General features: G+C 35.0%; 1 protein-coding gene across 1 annotated transcript; it reads right to left on the bottom strand.

The window, feature by feature from the left end:
- Window positions 1-5,474: 5,474 nt before the first annotated feature.
- LOC116198604 (G-type lectin S-receptor-like serine/threonine-protein kinase SD2-5) lies at window positions 5,475-8,059 on the bottom strand. Its single transcript, XM_031528787.1, has one exon. The coding sequence runs from the start codon at window positions 7,929-7,931 to the stop codon at window positions 5,493-5,495; it is 2,439 nt and encodes an 812-aa protein (XP_031384647.1). The 5' UTR covers window positions 7,932-8,059; the 3' UTR covers window positions 5,475-5,492.
- Between the last annotated feature and the right edge of the window lie 5,964 nt (window positions 8,060-14,023).

The following is a 14,023-nucleotide window of genomic DNA, read 5'->3' as shown; positions in this document are numbered from 1 at the left end:
TAGAGGGGCCGACCAGAGAGCGAAATTCGACCAATTGCAGCCTACTCAAGGCTTGGTCTAGTATTCTCTTTATCCTTTTTTTTTTTTTGGCTTGGGACACCTTCTCAAACCTGGTTTGGGATTAGCCACCTCATAGATATGCTTGGCATGAGGACTTCCTACAACAAAGTCAACTCTCTAACCAACCTTCTACTACCACTTGTCACGGCCTTTCCGTTCTGCTGTCCAAGGAAACGAAAATGTTTGGGTTCCCACATGCAGATTGAAGAAGACTTCCACGCAAATTAGTTTAAATGATTTGATATTTATTATTTTTAATTAAAATTTTGATTTGAGTCTTATCTATGAAAGGATAAAATTCATGTCGGGTGAATATTATTTTCGAGGAGGCTAAAATTAAATTAGTTAAAATTTATTGAACTTTTGAATATCAAAGCGTACATCGAAAGAGAAGCTTAGGGGACGGGAACTCCAACCTCTTGATACCTCCGCTTTTGTTTGCGAGGTAAAGATCTTGTTTGTTTCCCATTCTTTCGGCGAAACTGGTCCTTAATTTATTATTATTATTTTTAATTTCATTGAGAATTTGAGAATTTTTTTGTTTTTTGTTTTTGGTTATTGCCGATGGTACGCCAAAGAATCAAAAAAGGGGTTTCATTTAGTACAAGGTCGCTCGCATTAGGACAGACCAGCACAAGTACGGTTTGATCGCACAAATACAGTGGCAGTATTTTCGAATAATAATATCTAAAACATGTATTTATATGACATAAATCTTTTCATCCACTTCTTCTTTTTTCTTTTTTCTTTTTTGTTAAGGCTTTTCGTCCGATTCTTAATATTTTTATCGGTGTGAACCCTACTATCCGCAAGTTTAATTGAATCCTAACTAATCCAATCGAACATGGTCGGCCCACTAAGGGATAAAGATCTCCCAATATGAATTTTCTGCATTCACAAGAATTTAAACTCGAGACCTTATTTAAGAGAAATAAGCGCCGAATCGCTTGAATCAATCCACGTTAGTATCCAATTCTTAATATTGTTAATGTAGGTAGGGCCTAACTTCCTAAAATAAGTGAACTCCACAGTTGTGTAGCTACGATAAGTTAGGCCATTAAAGAAAATTATACGCCGCATAAACAGAATCTACGCTAGATAAACTTACTGATTTTGAGATGACCCCTCAAAAGCTTTTATAAAATTTTGTCATATAAGGTTTCTAGAAAGATCTGAAACACCTCCAAACTCTATTCCCCTTCAAAAACCGTCAAACCCCTCAGTCCAAACATAATGTCATACTTTGAATATATGAGAATTTAGGTTTAGAAAGTACCAAAAAAGGGATCATCCTAGTGTTGTACTTATGGTGGTAACTTCATATCATTCAACCGAGATCCTTCATAATATCAGTAGTTTTCATACTCAATTTCGAGAAATTATTTTAGAAATCGTCTTAGTAGTTACCCAAATCAAATTTCGAACCGGAATTGAGTTGAACTGGATCTGAATGATGTTAGTATTTTTTAAATTAATTCTTGAACCGGCTCTGAATTTTTATCCAACAATGAATTGAAAGTTCAATTTTCATATTTTAAATTTCAAAATTTGAATAATATCATCATAGATATGATATTTATTAATTTGTATAAATAATTGGGTTTATCACTTCATTATAAATAAGATGGATTACCATTAGCTAGAGTTTTCTGGGTTGGAGATGGGCCAACCGCTTATAGAGCTAATGTAAATTTTACATGGTATCAGAGCAGGTTATGCTTCCGTATATCCGGTGAGCTCACACACTGCTAAGTCTATTATCTCCTTGTCGCCAAAGTATGCCCGTGTTAATCCGAGTGTGGAACTCAAGGCCTGCTTGTTTGGTTTAAGCTGAGTGTGGAACTTGCGGCCAATTTATCTTAAATCCAAGTGTGGAACTCGTGGTTAATCTGTCCCCCTCATTCATGGAAGAAAAATGTCCGGCTCATGGTCATTTCTTGAGAGTGATTTGTCCCACATCGAAGTATTGCATAGAAATCCAAGAGTTTGTAAGAGATTGGATACCATAACCTATCAGTTTGAACTTTTAGGTCGGAGATAGGCCCAATCATTATACACCCAACATGTAGGATTGCTATGGATGTGATTCTTCCCGTGGGATTGCTATGGATGTGACTCTTCCTAACAAAGAGGTAAAACATTCTCGAAATAATTTTTACTTTTTCTAATGAATAAATAAAATAAATCGTACTTTTACCTGGCGTATTACTATTATTATTTTTTAATTTAATGAACCAAAAGTATTCTTAAATTTTGATTTCTATAGAGCAATTCAATTATTGCAAATCTTATGAAAAAATTGACGTTTTAACAAGGATTATTTGTAAATTATCAATAAATCTCAAAGTTATGATTTTGTATATACATTTATAATTATTTAATATATTTCAAATTTTAAAATCCCTTCATTTTGAATAAATATTTCCTTAAGGAAATATGAATATTTACATGATATGTTTTTAATATTCCAACTTTTGCTGTTGTACATGTAGAGTTTCTCAAATTCATATAATATAATTTATTTTATAAGTTTGTCAATTTTTCCATCTAAATGTGTTTTGTTCTATTCGACACACCGACCAAGCTCTACGCCTAGTTATATTTATATTTCAGAGAAATTTATAGATGAACACTTGCTTAATTATTTGTTTAACAAGGTAAATTAAATTGATTTTGATAATATTGATGATAAGGTGTACCCTAAAAACTCAAAATATGAAATCTCAAATATCCATTTTCGGATATTTTATTTATTTTTTCATTTCAATATTACATTGAGATATTCAATTATTATTTTGATTTTTGATTTTTATATGTTAATGTGGAAGCATATAATATTTGATATCCGTTAGTAAGGTTGTACTAGAAGAGACTTCAGGTCCTAACTCCTAGATCTGCCCTCTCATTTTTATTTTTATTTTTGGAAAAAGTAGTGTTATTTCTCATCTCATTATTTAAAAAACATGTACAACAGTTTGGATAAACCACTAACCCGATGCCCAACGATGGGCGAAAACCATGGCAACAAAATATCAGAGCCCATCGAGCTAGCCTCAGTCCTAGACTTCCAGCGAGCTTCGAGTTCTGCAATTTGTATTGCACTCCTGACTGCTGAGATTGACAGAGTCTTCAACTTGACCGCAGCAACAATATGATGCACAATCTTAGAAACATGTTTAGTCCTCCCCTAAAATGTTCGACCATTCCTCTCCAACCAAACATAATAAATGTAATGACTCCAGTGAAGTTTTGTAATGATAACATCGAAGGATCTACCCTATAGAGAGACAACCGAAGTAGCTTCAGAACCAATCAATCACACATCTAGAAATCCTAGCTCTCCCAAGCACATTCAGCCATATGCACTTACTGATAGGAGGGGCAACGAAACTATGTTGCTTTGTCTCCTGCTGTTGTTTACAAAACTCACATTTATCGGATTGCAAGGTGATATCCCAATGCAGGACCCTATCCATGGCGGCAAGGTAATCTAGCCAAGCTAACCAACAAATAAAGGATAACTTGACCGGGAAACCACACATCTTCAGACCATTCTGCTTTGCACCCTCGACTTTTTATCTGCTCCCACGCACTCCTGGAAGAAAATGCACCTCTCTGATTAGGAACCCAGATTGCATAATGCTTCTCAGAAATGGGAAGAGCAAGCAGCCACATTTTTTAATCAAACGCACGTGCATATTGGAGCTTCTAGCTTCCTTTGATATCGAAGGAAAACAAGCTAGGCCTCTAGAGCAGAAAGAAATGAGTGGGCCTACTGTAAGCCTGGAATGGTACCAGAATGAAACGTTGCTTCCATTCCCAATCTTATGTCCGATTAGTAGCCTGAACATGCCCTGCAGCTCACATTTATCACATTTTCACTTTCTGGGGAATCTCTTTACTAACGTCAACCTCAATAGTAACTTTATCATAGTTGAGCCGCCTACATAGAGCTGCTGCTTTGTCCATGTATAGAGCTGTTGCCGTTGTTTAATATATTATAGATGTTTAAATTATATTTCACTATGTGTTTTTCCATTGCACGTAAACCAGAGTAATTCAAATTATGACGTAAGATAGTTAAGAAATGTTAGATCCTCCTATGGATATTCTTATAATCCTCAATCTTCACATGCAAGACATGAACTAGGGATCCTGGCAACCGACAACTTCTTTCATGTCAAACAGTTATCAATATCCCCATTGCCTCCATACATCGGGGCATAGCTAGAGTAATTGCTGTAAGATAATACAGGCCACAGGAGCCGGGAACTCCATCGACATTTCGCTCTAGGCTAGAACGATGGGATTAAACTTGAAAGGTTTCATGTATGGATTGATGTCGAGTCTAGATTCCAAACAACACTTGGGCTTGGGTGAGGCCAGGTATCCTGTACCTGGTCCAAGAGGACCAGGCAGAAAGAGTCTCCTAACCCGACAATAGGCTTTGGGAAGGAATCCGACTAATTTAACTCGTTGTTTCTGTTTGGTTATACCATCGTGTCCTTGGACCACAATAGATCATTCTCCAATTTCCGTAAGGGGACATTCATTATAAGCGCAATGCAGAGCTTATTGGTATTTGATCTTGGTCAGCAGCCGAAATGGTATATATGCAGATATTGGTGGGAACACCTGCGGCCTGCTAGCATAAAAAGCTTATGCACCGATAACTGGAACACTTATTCGAAATCAGGAATCTTTTACTATGGTTTGCCAAAACCCAACCAATAGGCCTCGTACCCAGAAGTGATTCACCAGATGAAGGAAGAGCTTTCAGCATGGATTCTGGACATTATGAGGAGCAATACTGATTCAATGGTAGTTCAGAAGTAGTTGAAACTGTACGAGAAAAATCCTCCCATAAAAAATAGATTTTCGTAGAAAAGTTGGCAGAAGTTGTCCAAATGACCTTGAATCTATGACGAAAATCATACCAGAGCATGAACAGTAAAAGCTGTTTGACCAAGTGAGGCAGTTAAAAGTTTCTTCGATATGCAAGCGCCTAGTTTTCAATACGTCCCAAATTTGGGACAAGGGGTTTTTAACGCGAGCAAGAGTCTCTAAGCTTACAAATACGTCCCAAATTTGGGACAAGGGGTTTTTAACACGAACAAGAGTCTCTAAGACAACTATATTTCTAGCAGCTGTGCCATAATTTATTACTGGTGACTCAGTTCGTCCCAGAACTTTCAAGTTCTTGCTAGAAAAACTCTGCATATTTAGTTAAGCTCAGAAAGAAAATTTAACAAGAAAAATTGTTGTTGTTATGCGATGAACCATTTCTCACTTCTTGCTTTTACCAACAAATTAATTCCTGAATGATGAAAGGATTTTAACTGTGCAAACATGGACTTAATTATCTTCGACTCAATTGTGGATATTTGGAAAGCGAAAGAGATCAAAGAGCAAGGTACAGAACAATTAATCAATTACCGAGGCCCCGAAAGATACACTGCCGACAAAAATGCAGTGCTATTTGTGTCAGAGTGTTCTACTAGAGTACATTCTCCACCACTCGATTTAGGACGAGAACTCGAAGGAATAGAGATCGGAGGCTCCGGGACGTCACAGAGCCCTTCCAGCATTTGCACTACTTTTGTCATGGAAGGTCTCAAGAACATCTCCTCTTGTATACACCATAGAGCGACTCTTATGGAAGTAATTACTCTCTTATCGTTCCCATCAAATTCCATGTCCGGGTCAACTATTTTGTTCGCTCTCCCTTGTTCCAGCATCTTGACGGCATAGGAAGCAAAATAGGCCTTCTCAGAACACTCCTCAGAGTCGTAATTCTTCCTTCCTCCAATGATCTCAAGCAGCACCATTCCATAGCTGTACACGTCACTCTTCTCTGATATTGGGTTATTCGTGATCCACTCAGGGGCCAAGTACCCTCTCGTACCCCTTAGGGTCGTGTATACAAGACTGTCTTGTCGGCTCATTAATTTTGCAAGGCCAAAATCACTTACTTTGGCCACGAAATTTTCATCTAGAAGGATATTTTGCGGCTTTATGTCGCAGTGCACGATCTTCCCTTCACACTCGTCGTGCAGATAAGCTAGTCCCTTTGCTATTCCCACTGCAATACTGAATCTCGTACTCCAATCCAGTACTGAAGTGCCTTCTCTGCCACCGTTTCTGAAGATCCATCGATCCAAAGACCCATTTGGCATGTATTCATATACAAGAAGTCGATGGGGCCCCTCAGCACAGAAGCCCTTCAGTTTCACCAGATGCAGGTGATGGATACTCCCTACTGTGCTGACTTCGACCCAGAATTCCTTCTTTCCCTGTCCGATTGATTCCAGCTTCTTAATAGCCAATACTATCCCGTTGGGCAGCATTCCAAGATAGACGGACCCAAATCCGCCCTGCCCAACCTTTGTCGAGAAGTTTTTAGTTACTTGGCAGATATCAACATATCTGAAACGCGTAAGCATGCCAGATAGATTCTCAAAGAAATCCTCGTCCTCCAAGTTCTCTTGAGAAGAGCTCTTCACTAATTTCTTCCTCTTATGGTGGCACCGAATTCCAATATATGTTAAAATCTCGAGGATTGCAATTGATGCAATAGTGATGGACACGGTCAGTACGGCCTCTTTCCTCTTTTTGCTGCCTCCTTTGCTTACAGATCCACTTACGATCTTTACATATGAAACAAATCCAGCAGACCCGGGAATAGGTGATCGGTAGCCACCTATCTCATCAAACAAAAAGCAGTTTCCAGAACTCCTCTCATAAAACAGAACATTGCAGGAGCAGTTGCTACGACAAGCTGCTGTACATACATTAAGATTCGACTTCAATGCGGGGGTGCTGTAAGGGAGCGCAAAATAATCAAGCTTCTCTCCAACAGATAATACGTCCACCCGATCATTGGACTGGCTGCACGACGACAGGGCAGGAGGTCTGCACGCTGGTTGAGAAATTAAAGTCTTGAGGCACTGGCAACGGCCCCCAAAATAGCACATACTATATGGGTTGCAGTGTTCGGGAACTTCGCAGGTGTGCTGCGGGATTCTCACACTATTAGCAGTTGACCCATTTACATGTAGATTATTGAATGTGATCGAACCGTCTTGGTCCAAAAAAGCGACCCACAAGTCACCAGGGCCAGAGCTTGCAGAAAAGATAAACTGCCATAGTAAGGACTCACTTTGATCGTAGAAGTTCCACGAATTGGACACTAAGGAAACGGAGTGAACCTGCCTGGTAGCTCTTGTGTTGGTCCTTCTGACATCGTTCTTGATGGACCAATAGGTTTGTGGTGTCTGAAAGCCCGCATACAGAACCAAATCCCCAGACTTGATCTCAAGATATAAGGACAGGTTATTGATGTTTGGGAAGCTCCTGAGCTTCATCCCTTCCTTGAACTCCTGACCTGGTAACAGGGTGTCGGTCGGGTGGCTAAAGCTCTGCCACAGAATTTTCTCCTCGTCCCCGATCAACACCAAATTCCCGGAATCCTGCAGCACCATCCGGGTCGCCTTCTTCCCTGTCGTGTTTGTGCACCACACCATGTTGCTGTTGTCTTCTAAGTACACATCACCGCTAGCATTGAAAACGAACTTGGCGGAATTTGAGATCAATCGGCCTCGGTTGGCAGTCCAAACTTTCGTGGAGCTATTGACATGGGTGACAATGAGTACAGAAGACGAGGGATCGATCTCAGCCATGTCAAATCCCAAAGCAAAACCCGAATTGTTCGATACCAAGAAACGGCCGCCTTGGTTGGCCCAGTCCATCTGAGAGGTCACAAACCCGGGACTGATGTGGCCCATGTATGGAGATCTCGCAGCACAAATTCCCAGCAAGGCGATGAGACAAAAACATTTGTCTCTGATGAAGATCATCACTGACCAGCTCATGATTCAAATCAAATCAATGGTTTCCACAGTGTACAAAAACTCTGATACAACTGTTGTATATGAAGAAGAGAAACAACAAGAATGTTCGTAGGATGAAACAGAAACACACATTGACGGAATAGTTCCCGCTATGTTCTTTTTTTAGGGGTAATAGATAGATTCCCCTTTCACCTAACAATCCTTGGACATTAGCAAAACGTGGGCTTTTTTCGGAATCAAACATTATTTAACTCTACTTATTTTTAACTAGCAAAAAACAAAATGGATTTGCTAATTTTTTTTCCAATATGAATTTGTGGGCTCCATATGTAGGAAAAAGTCATGGGCGACAACAAGGCTTCCTGATGCCTTTAATTAATTAATTTATTTTTCTCCATGCCTCCCTCAGTTCCTGCTCCCTTCCTGTTCCGCCACGGCACCTAAAGCTATTGTTGAAATTAAAGTATTTCCAGTATAACAGTTAAAAAATAAGTGTTAATTTTAGAATAAATAAAAATTATATCTATATATATAAATGAAAACAAAGAACAAATCAAATTTTCACCCATCACATCATCAAGAATAAAAACTGGAGCTTTCTCACATTGCCACGTTGTCGATTTACATTAAGAAAATTATTATATTCTTATAAAGGAAAGAAATAACTTATACTATGAAAATTTTTATATTCTTATTAAGGAAATTTAATAACTTAATTATGTAGTAAATATCTAAATTATATATATATATATTTATATATAAGGCACAACGAAATACATATAAGGGTTTAAAATATGACATAAGGCATAGGAAATATAAACAATGGAATAAAATATGCAATAGAATATATTTAGATTATATATATAAATCTCTCAATATTTGGATTATAATAGAATATAACTCAATAAGGGCATTACAATAATTTGCATTGCTATATATATAAAATATAATATAAAAGATATAGTTGCCGCAACAAAATATATATAGATGGCGTATATATATAGAGTTGCCGCTTCAATTAAATGTATATAGATCATAATGGTTAGTATATATAGATTAAAATATATTAAATATAGGAAAAAATACAAAAATTCCCTTGTGGTTTTAGCTTGAGAAAAATTGGATTCTATGTTTTTTCGAGGGACAAATAACACCTTGTGGTTTACAATGTGAAACATAATGAATCTCACCGTTAATTTTTTTTGTCACTTTGGTCCTTGATGTTTTCTTTTTGCCATTATTACCCTCAAAATTTTATTTTTTTCAATTTGGTCCTAAAATTAGAGAAAAAAAAGGAAAGGGACTAGGGCCGTCGATCAACGATCCTGATCCCATTATCGAGGTTGCATGCACCCACAGAGGATGCCTGCGACCATAGAGGTGGGGTTAGGGCCATAGATTGGCAGTCCATACTCCTGAGTCGATTGGGATCTTGAACTCGAGATCCTAGTTGATTTGGGGGCTAGAGCCACCAATCGGCGATTCTGACCCCACCCTCGAGGTTTCCGGCGTCCTCTATTGTGAGTGTCAGCAACTTCAATTGTGGGGTTGGGGTCGCCAACGGCAGCCCAAGCACCTTCCCCTTTTTCTCTAAATTTTAGGACCAAATTGCAAAAAAGTTGAAAGTTTAATCGTAATAATGACAAAAATAAAAGTTTGAGGACCAAAAGTGATAAAAAAAATTAACTGTGAGGTCCATTATATCTTACAAAGTGAACTACATGGTGTTATTTGTTCCTAAAAAAATCACATGGTCCAATTTGTCTCAAGCTCAAATCACATGGGGGATTTTTGTACTTTTCCCTTAAATATATAATTTTCGTTTTCTAACAATTCTACCTTTGTGTGTATGTAGTCCCCTGCCTAGCCGAGTATCGATTAAAGGAGAATAATATTCTATATATAATTTCAAATCTTTTTTTTTTACTTTTTTCTCCAAATTGTTCTTTTTTTTCATGGTTGAATTTTGATTCATAGATAGAATTTTTAATGCAAATTTCAAACTATTTGCTTTGATATTTTGATTGTTTTAATAATTTTCTCCAAAACTTTCTTTTTCTTGATTAAATTTTGATTTATTAAATGAACTTTATTGGAGATTGACTTTTCGATATTGATTGTTCTGACAAGATTTCTATTTGAGTTCCATTATGAACGTCGCTTCTGTAATGGTAAGAATTTTTTTATTTATATACCTTGCATATTTCTTTTTTATTCTTATTTCATGATTTAATAGCAATATTTTCTCATAAATTTTTAGTAGTTTTATTTATTCTTATTTTTTGGTTGAATTTTAATTTTTAGAATGAATTTTTTAAACTAATTTCTTTTTCAAACTAATTTTTACAATATTGATTTTTAATAAAACATTTATTCCAGTTTTAATTAACAATATGAATAAGTTTTGATATTTCAATAATTCTATAGTTAAATTCGTTAGTAATCGTTCGCGCAAGGCACAGATTTTTATCTAGTTAATACTTAAAATAAAGAATAAGTAGAATCAATTTTTATAAGCATATGTCAATGTATTGGAGAAAATCACGTTTCCAATCGCAAAAATTAGCCAAACTATAATTTTGAAAGAATTTACCAAATACTACTTGTGCTTAAAAATCAATAAAATAAACACTAATTTAGTCGATACTGTACTCCCAAACGAAGCCTTAACGTAATTTTCGATAAATTTTCTTGTTAAATAAACACGAAACTTGTAACTAAATACTTACTAAACAATAATAAACATAAGTTTTGATAAGGTGATGCATTACTTTGTAAAAAAATTGTTAATTTGATACAATGAAACTCTTAATACTTATTAAATGACAAATTTGCTCTCTCAACAAAATGTGCTCACTATAAGTATTTCTTAGTCAAGGTAATTCGCCCTCGAGCAAGGATTTCATGATTAATAAGAGGGAGACACCTTGTAATTTCTCATCATCAAAAGAAAAAGCTGAAAGAATGGGAAAATTTTATGGCATAATCAATAAACTTGATTGTACTATATTATCAAGTAAATTACTAAAATTTAAGTAAAAACTAAAAGTGTAAGTAAAAGGATAGTATAGTACAGTGGCCCATACTCTCTCCTAATAACCAAAATGTTCCAAGTTCGATATCTAGTGGGACTATTCGTACCCCATGATTAGCTATTAGTGCTTTTGTTTTATTGTACTAAGCTCACGAACCTCTCTTATAATCGAAAATATGTAAGTATAAGGGCAAATTACACAAAAAAACCTAAGTTTTGTAAAACGTCTCAGTTTTGTCCTAAATTTTATTTTATAAAAAAAACATGTTTTGAGAATCGTCTCAGATTTGACTTCTCGTTACCATTTTGTTAAGTTTGCCGTCTATTTGCCTACGCGGACTCCACGGAACCCACAAAGTTTATACATCATTTGATAAACCATATTGTTTTTTTTATTACATACTAAATTTATGATGAAATTGAGATTTTTTTGAAAATTTGAATTTTTTTATTTGACAAATCTTATTTGTTTATTAATTTGTATGTGAAATTAACAGTTCACGTATGCAAAATTGACAGAATTTATAACGAAGGTTATTTTTGAGATAATTTAGAAAACTTATGATTTGTTTTGTTACAAAACAATATTTAGGACAAAACTGAAACATTTTACAAAATTTAGGTTTTTTTTGTGTAATTTGCCCTATGTTTAAACTATTATTTTTTTTGGGTTGGATAAAAACTAAATATCTTACTAAAAGCTTCAGTAAAATTTTTCAAAACTTGTATATTTAATTTCAAAATTTGAATAATTTACTTTGATAATGTGTGCCATTTGCGTTGAAATTGTGCAACTTATTTTCTCTTTCTTTTTCGTGTTTTGGTGGAACTTGCTCTTCCTATTAGTAATATATGTTATTATATTATATAATTCAGACTACTCTAATGATAGTCTTCCATGTGAGAGAAGTTGTCACATAAGCCATTTCACGTGAGGATGAACTACCACGTAAACAACCTATCTCATTAATTTTATTCTCTCTTTTGTTAAGTCATCTTTGACTCTTTTCTTCCTTAGGCTCCTCTCCTGCTAATTCTTTCGATTCTGGAATATTCCTCTCCAATTTTTTCTCTTGCCATAAATTTATATGAGTTTTTAGCTTTTCTTATTATTCGAATAATTATCTTAAAAATCTAAATATATAATTTATTATATATAATGTGAATTTATCAATAAGTCCTTGCCAAAATAATATAAAATGAGCCGATGATATTTTAGTAAAATTGATGCTCGCACAACGCGTGGAATACGCGACTAGTTTATTAAAAAATTAAGTAATTTATCAGGAATTGTAATAATTTATTTTAATTGCATGATGCCATCAGCATAGACCTTCTCGAATGAAGGGGAAGTTAACCTTTCCCCTACCCTAAGTTCTGATTGGCTCGTCTTATTATAAACTGCTAATAAAGCGACATAAAGAGCGATCATGACAAGCCCAAATTAGTTAGCATTCAAACTTTGGGATTATGATGAGATAATTATATCTGAAGCCATCGTGGAAGACCTCACTCGCTGCTAAGTCTTCACGGAAGTTTTTAGGAACTTGCCTGGCAATTTCTTTTAAATGGTGTTCTTAAAATTACCCGGAAATTCTCAAATAATTTTTGAAAATCCTCTGGCAATCTTAAACGGTCATTTTTCATGGAAATATGATGATGATGAGCTAGTTTCTTCAAATTAGTTAAATTAAATGATAATCCGTGCTATGCACGGGATTTAAAAAAAATTCTAATATTTATTTTAAGAAATTGTATTTTTGAATTAGGTTGAGAAAATAATTCTTAAACAATGATAACAACAACAAAAACAATAATAATTAATATCGAGTAAATTATCTCATTATATTTAAAATTAAAACATGATATGTTAATCACCTAACAAAAGTTACAATAAAAGAAAGAATTTATACTAATAAAATAGTCATATAACTTATCTCCAGTAATGACTCTTTGAACACTAAATTGTTCCTCAAACAATATAAATCTAACCACACGAGTTTAGATTAAAAAATATATATCCAACTATTTTTTTTTGTAAACACGCAATTACTCATCAAAATAAAACGACAAATTGCGTGTATAAGCTTGACAATAATAGAGTATAAAGGGATAGAAGACCTAAAGAAAGATCTTGGAGGCAGAGTAAACAGAACGCGAAATTTATAATTATATATCGCACATTTAATAAGATTTTATCCTACAAGTTAAGAAAACGTAATAGGAATACCATATATGAATTATTTCATCCTTAACCTTAAATTAGTAAATAGTATTATATCGTGCATATTTCAAGATTTTCTTATAATATAATATTTTGGAGGTAAGATATATATGCAAATTACTTGCTTAAAAAAAAACTCCTTTCCTATTTATTAAAATGCTCTACTATACCTATATATACTGATATAACAAAACGACATCTATTTAAATAGAATGATATATTATATATTCCACTATACATACACTTCCATTAATATTATATAAGAGAATATTATGAATAAAAGACAATTTATATGAGAATATTTTCTTGATAAAAGAATAGAAAATTTTCCATAGTATAGACGATAATGACATAGTAACGCGAGAGAGCTCTGTTTTGTATTTTTAAAAATGAGAATTAATAAGAATATATATATATATATATGTGTGTGTGCGTGTGTGTGTGTGTATAGGGTCGTGGTTCACTTTCCATACTTTCATCAGCCTTTGGCTCCCTTTAACTTTATCGATGTTTCTAATATCAGATAAAGTTTTCCACCCAGAAAAGATCAGATAAAATCATCTATTATACGTGGGAAAGCATCAATAAGAATTGCACTAGCGGAGGGAACGGGGTTTATAAGAAAGTTTTGGACTGAAATGGTGAGATTCAGGTGAGCCACGACCTAACTTTAGAATCTTTTGACCTTTGTTGAACAGCAGGGCCATGCAAAAGTCGATGAAATTTCTAAAAGCAAGACGTGTGGAACATGAACTCGAACAGGACATCTGTGGTCCTAGATATACATTTTGACTGACCGATTCTTGCGTTGTCGGGGGAGAAATGATGCCAGTACGAACTTAAGTGCAACATATC

Source organism: Punica granatum, chromosome 3 (genome assembly GCF_007655135.1).
Source record: "Punica granatum isolate Tunisia-2019 chromosome 3, ASM765513v2, whole genome shotgun sequence".
NCBI lineage: Eukaryota > Viridiplantae > Streptophyta > Magnoliopsida > Myrtales > Lythraceae > Punica > Punica granatum.
Note: the sequence above shows the minus strand (reverse complement) of the source record. Positions and strands in the feature narration are given on the sequence as shown.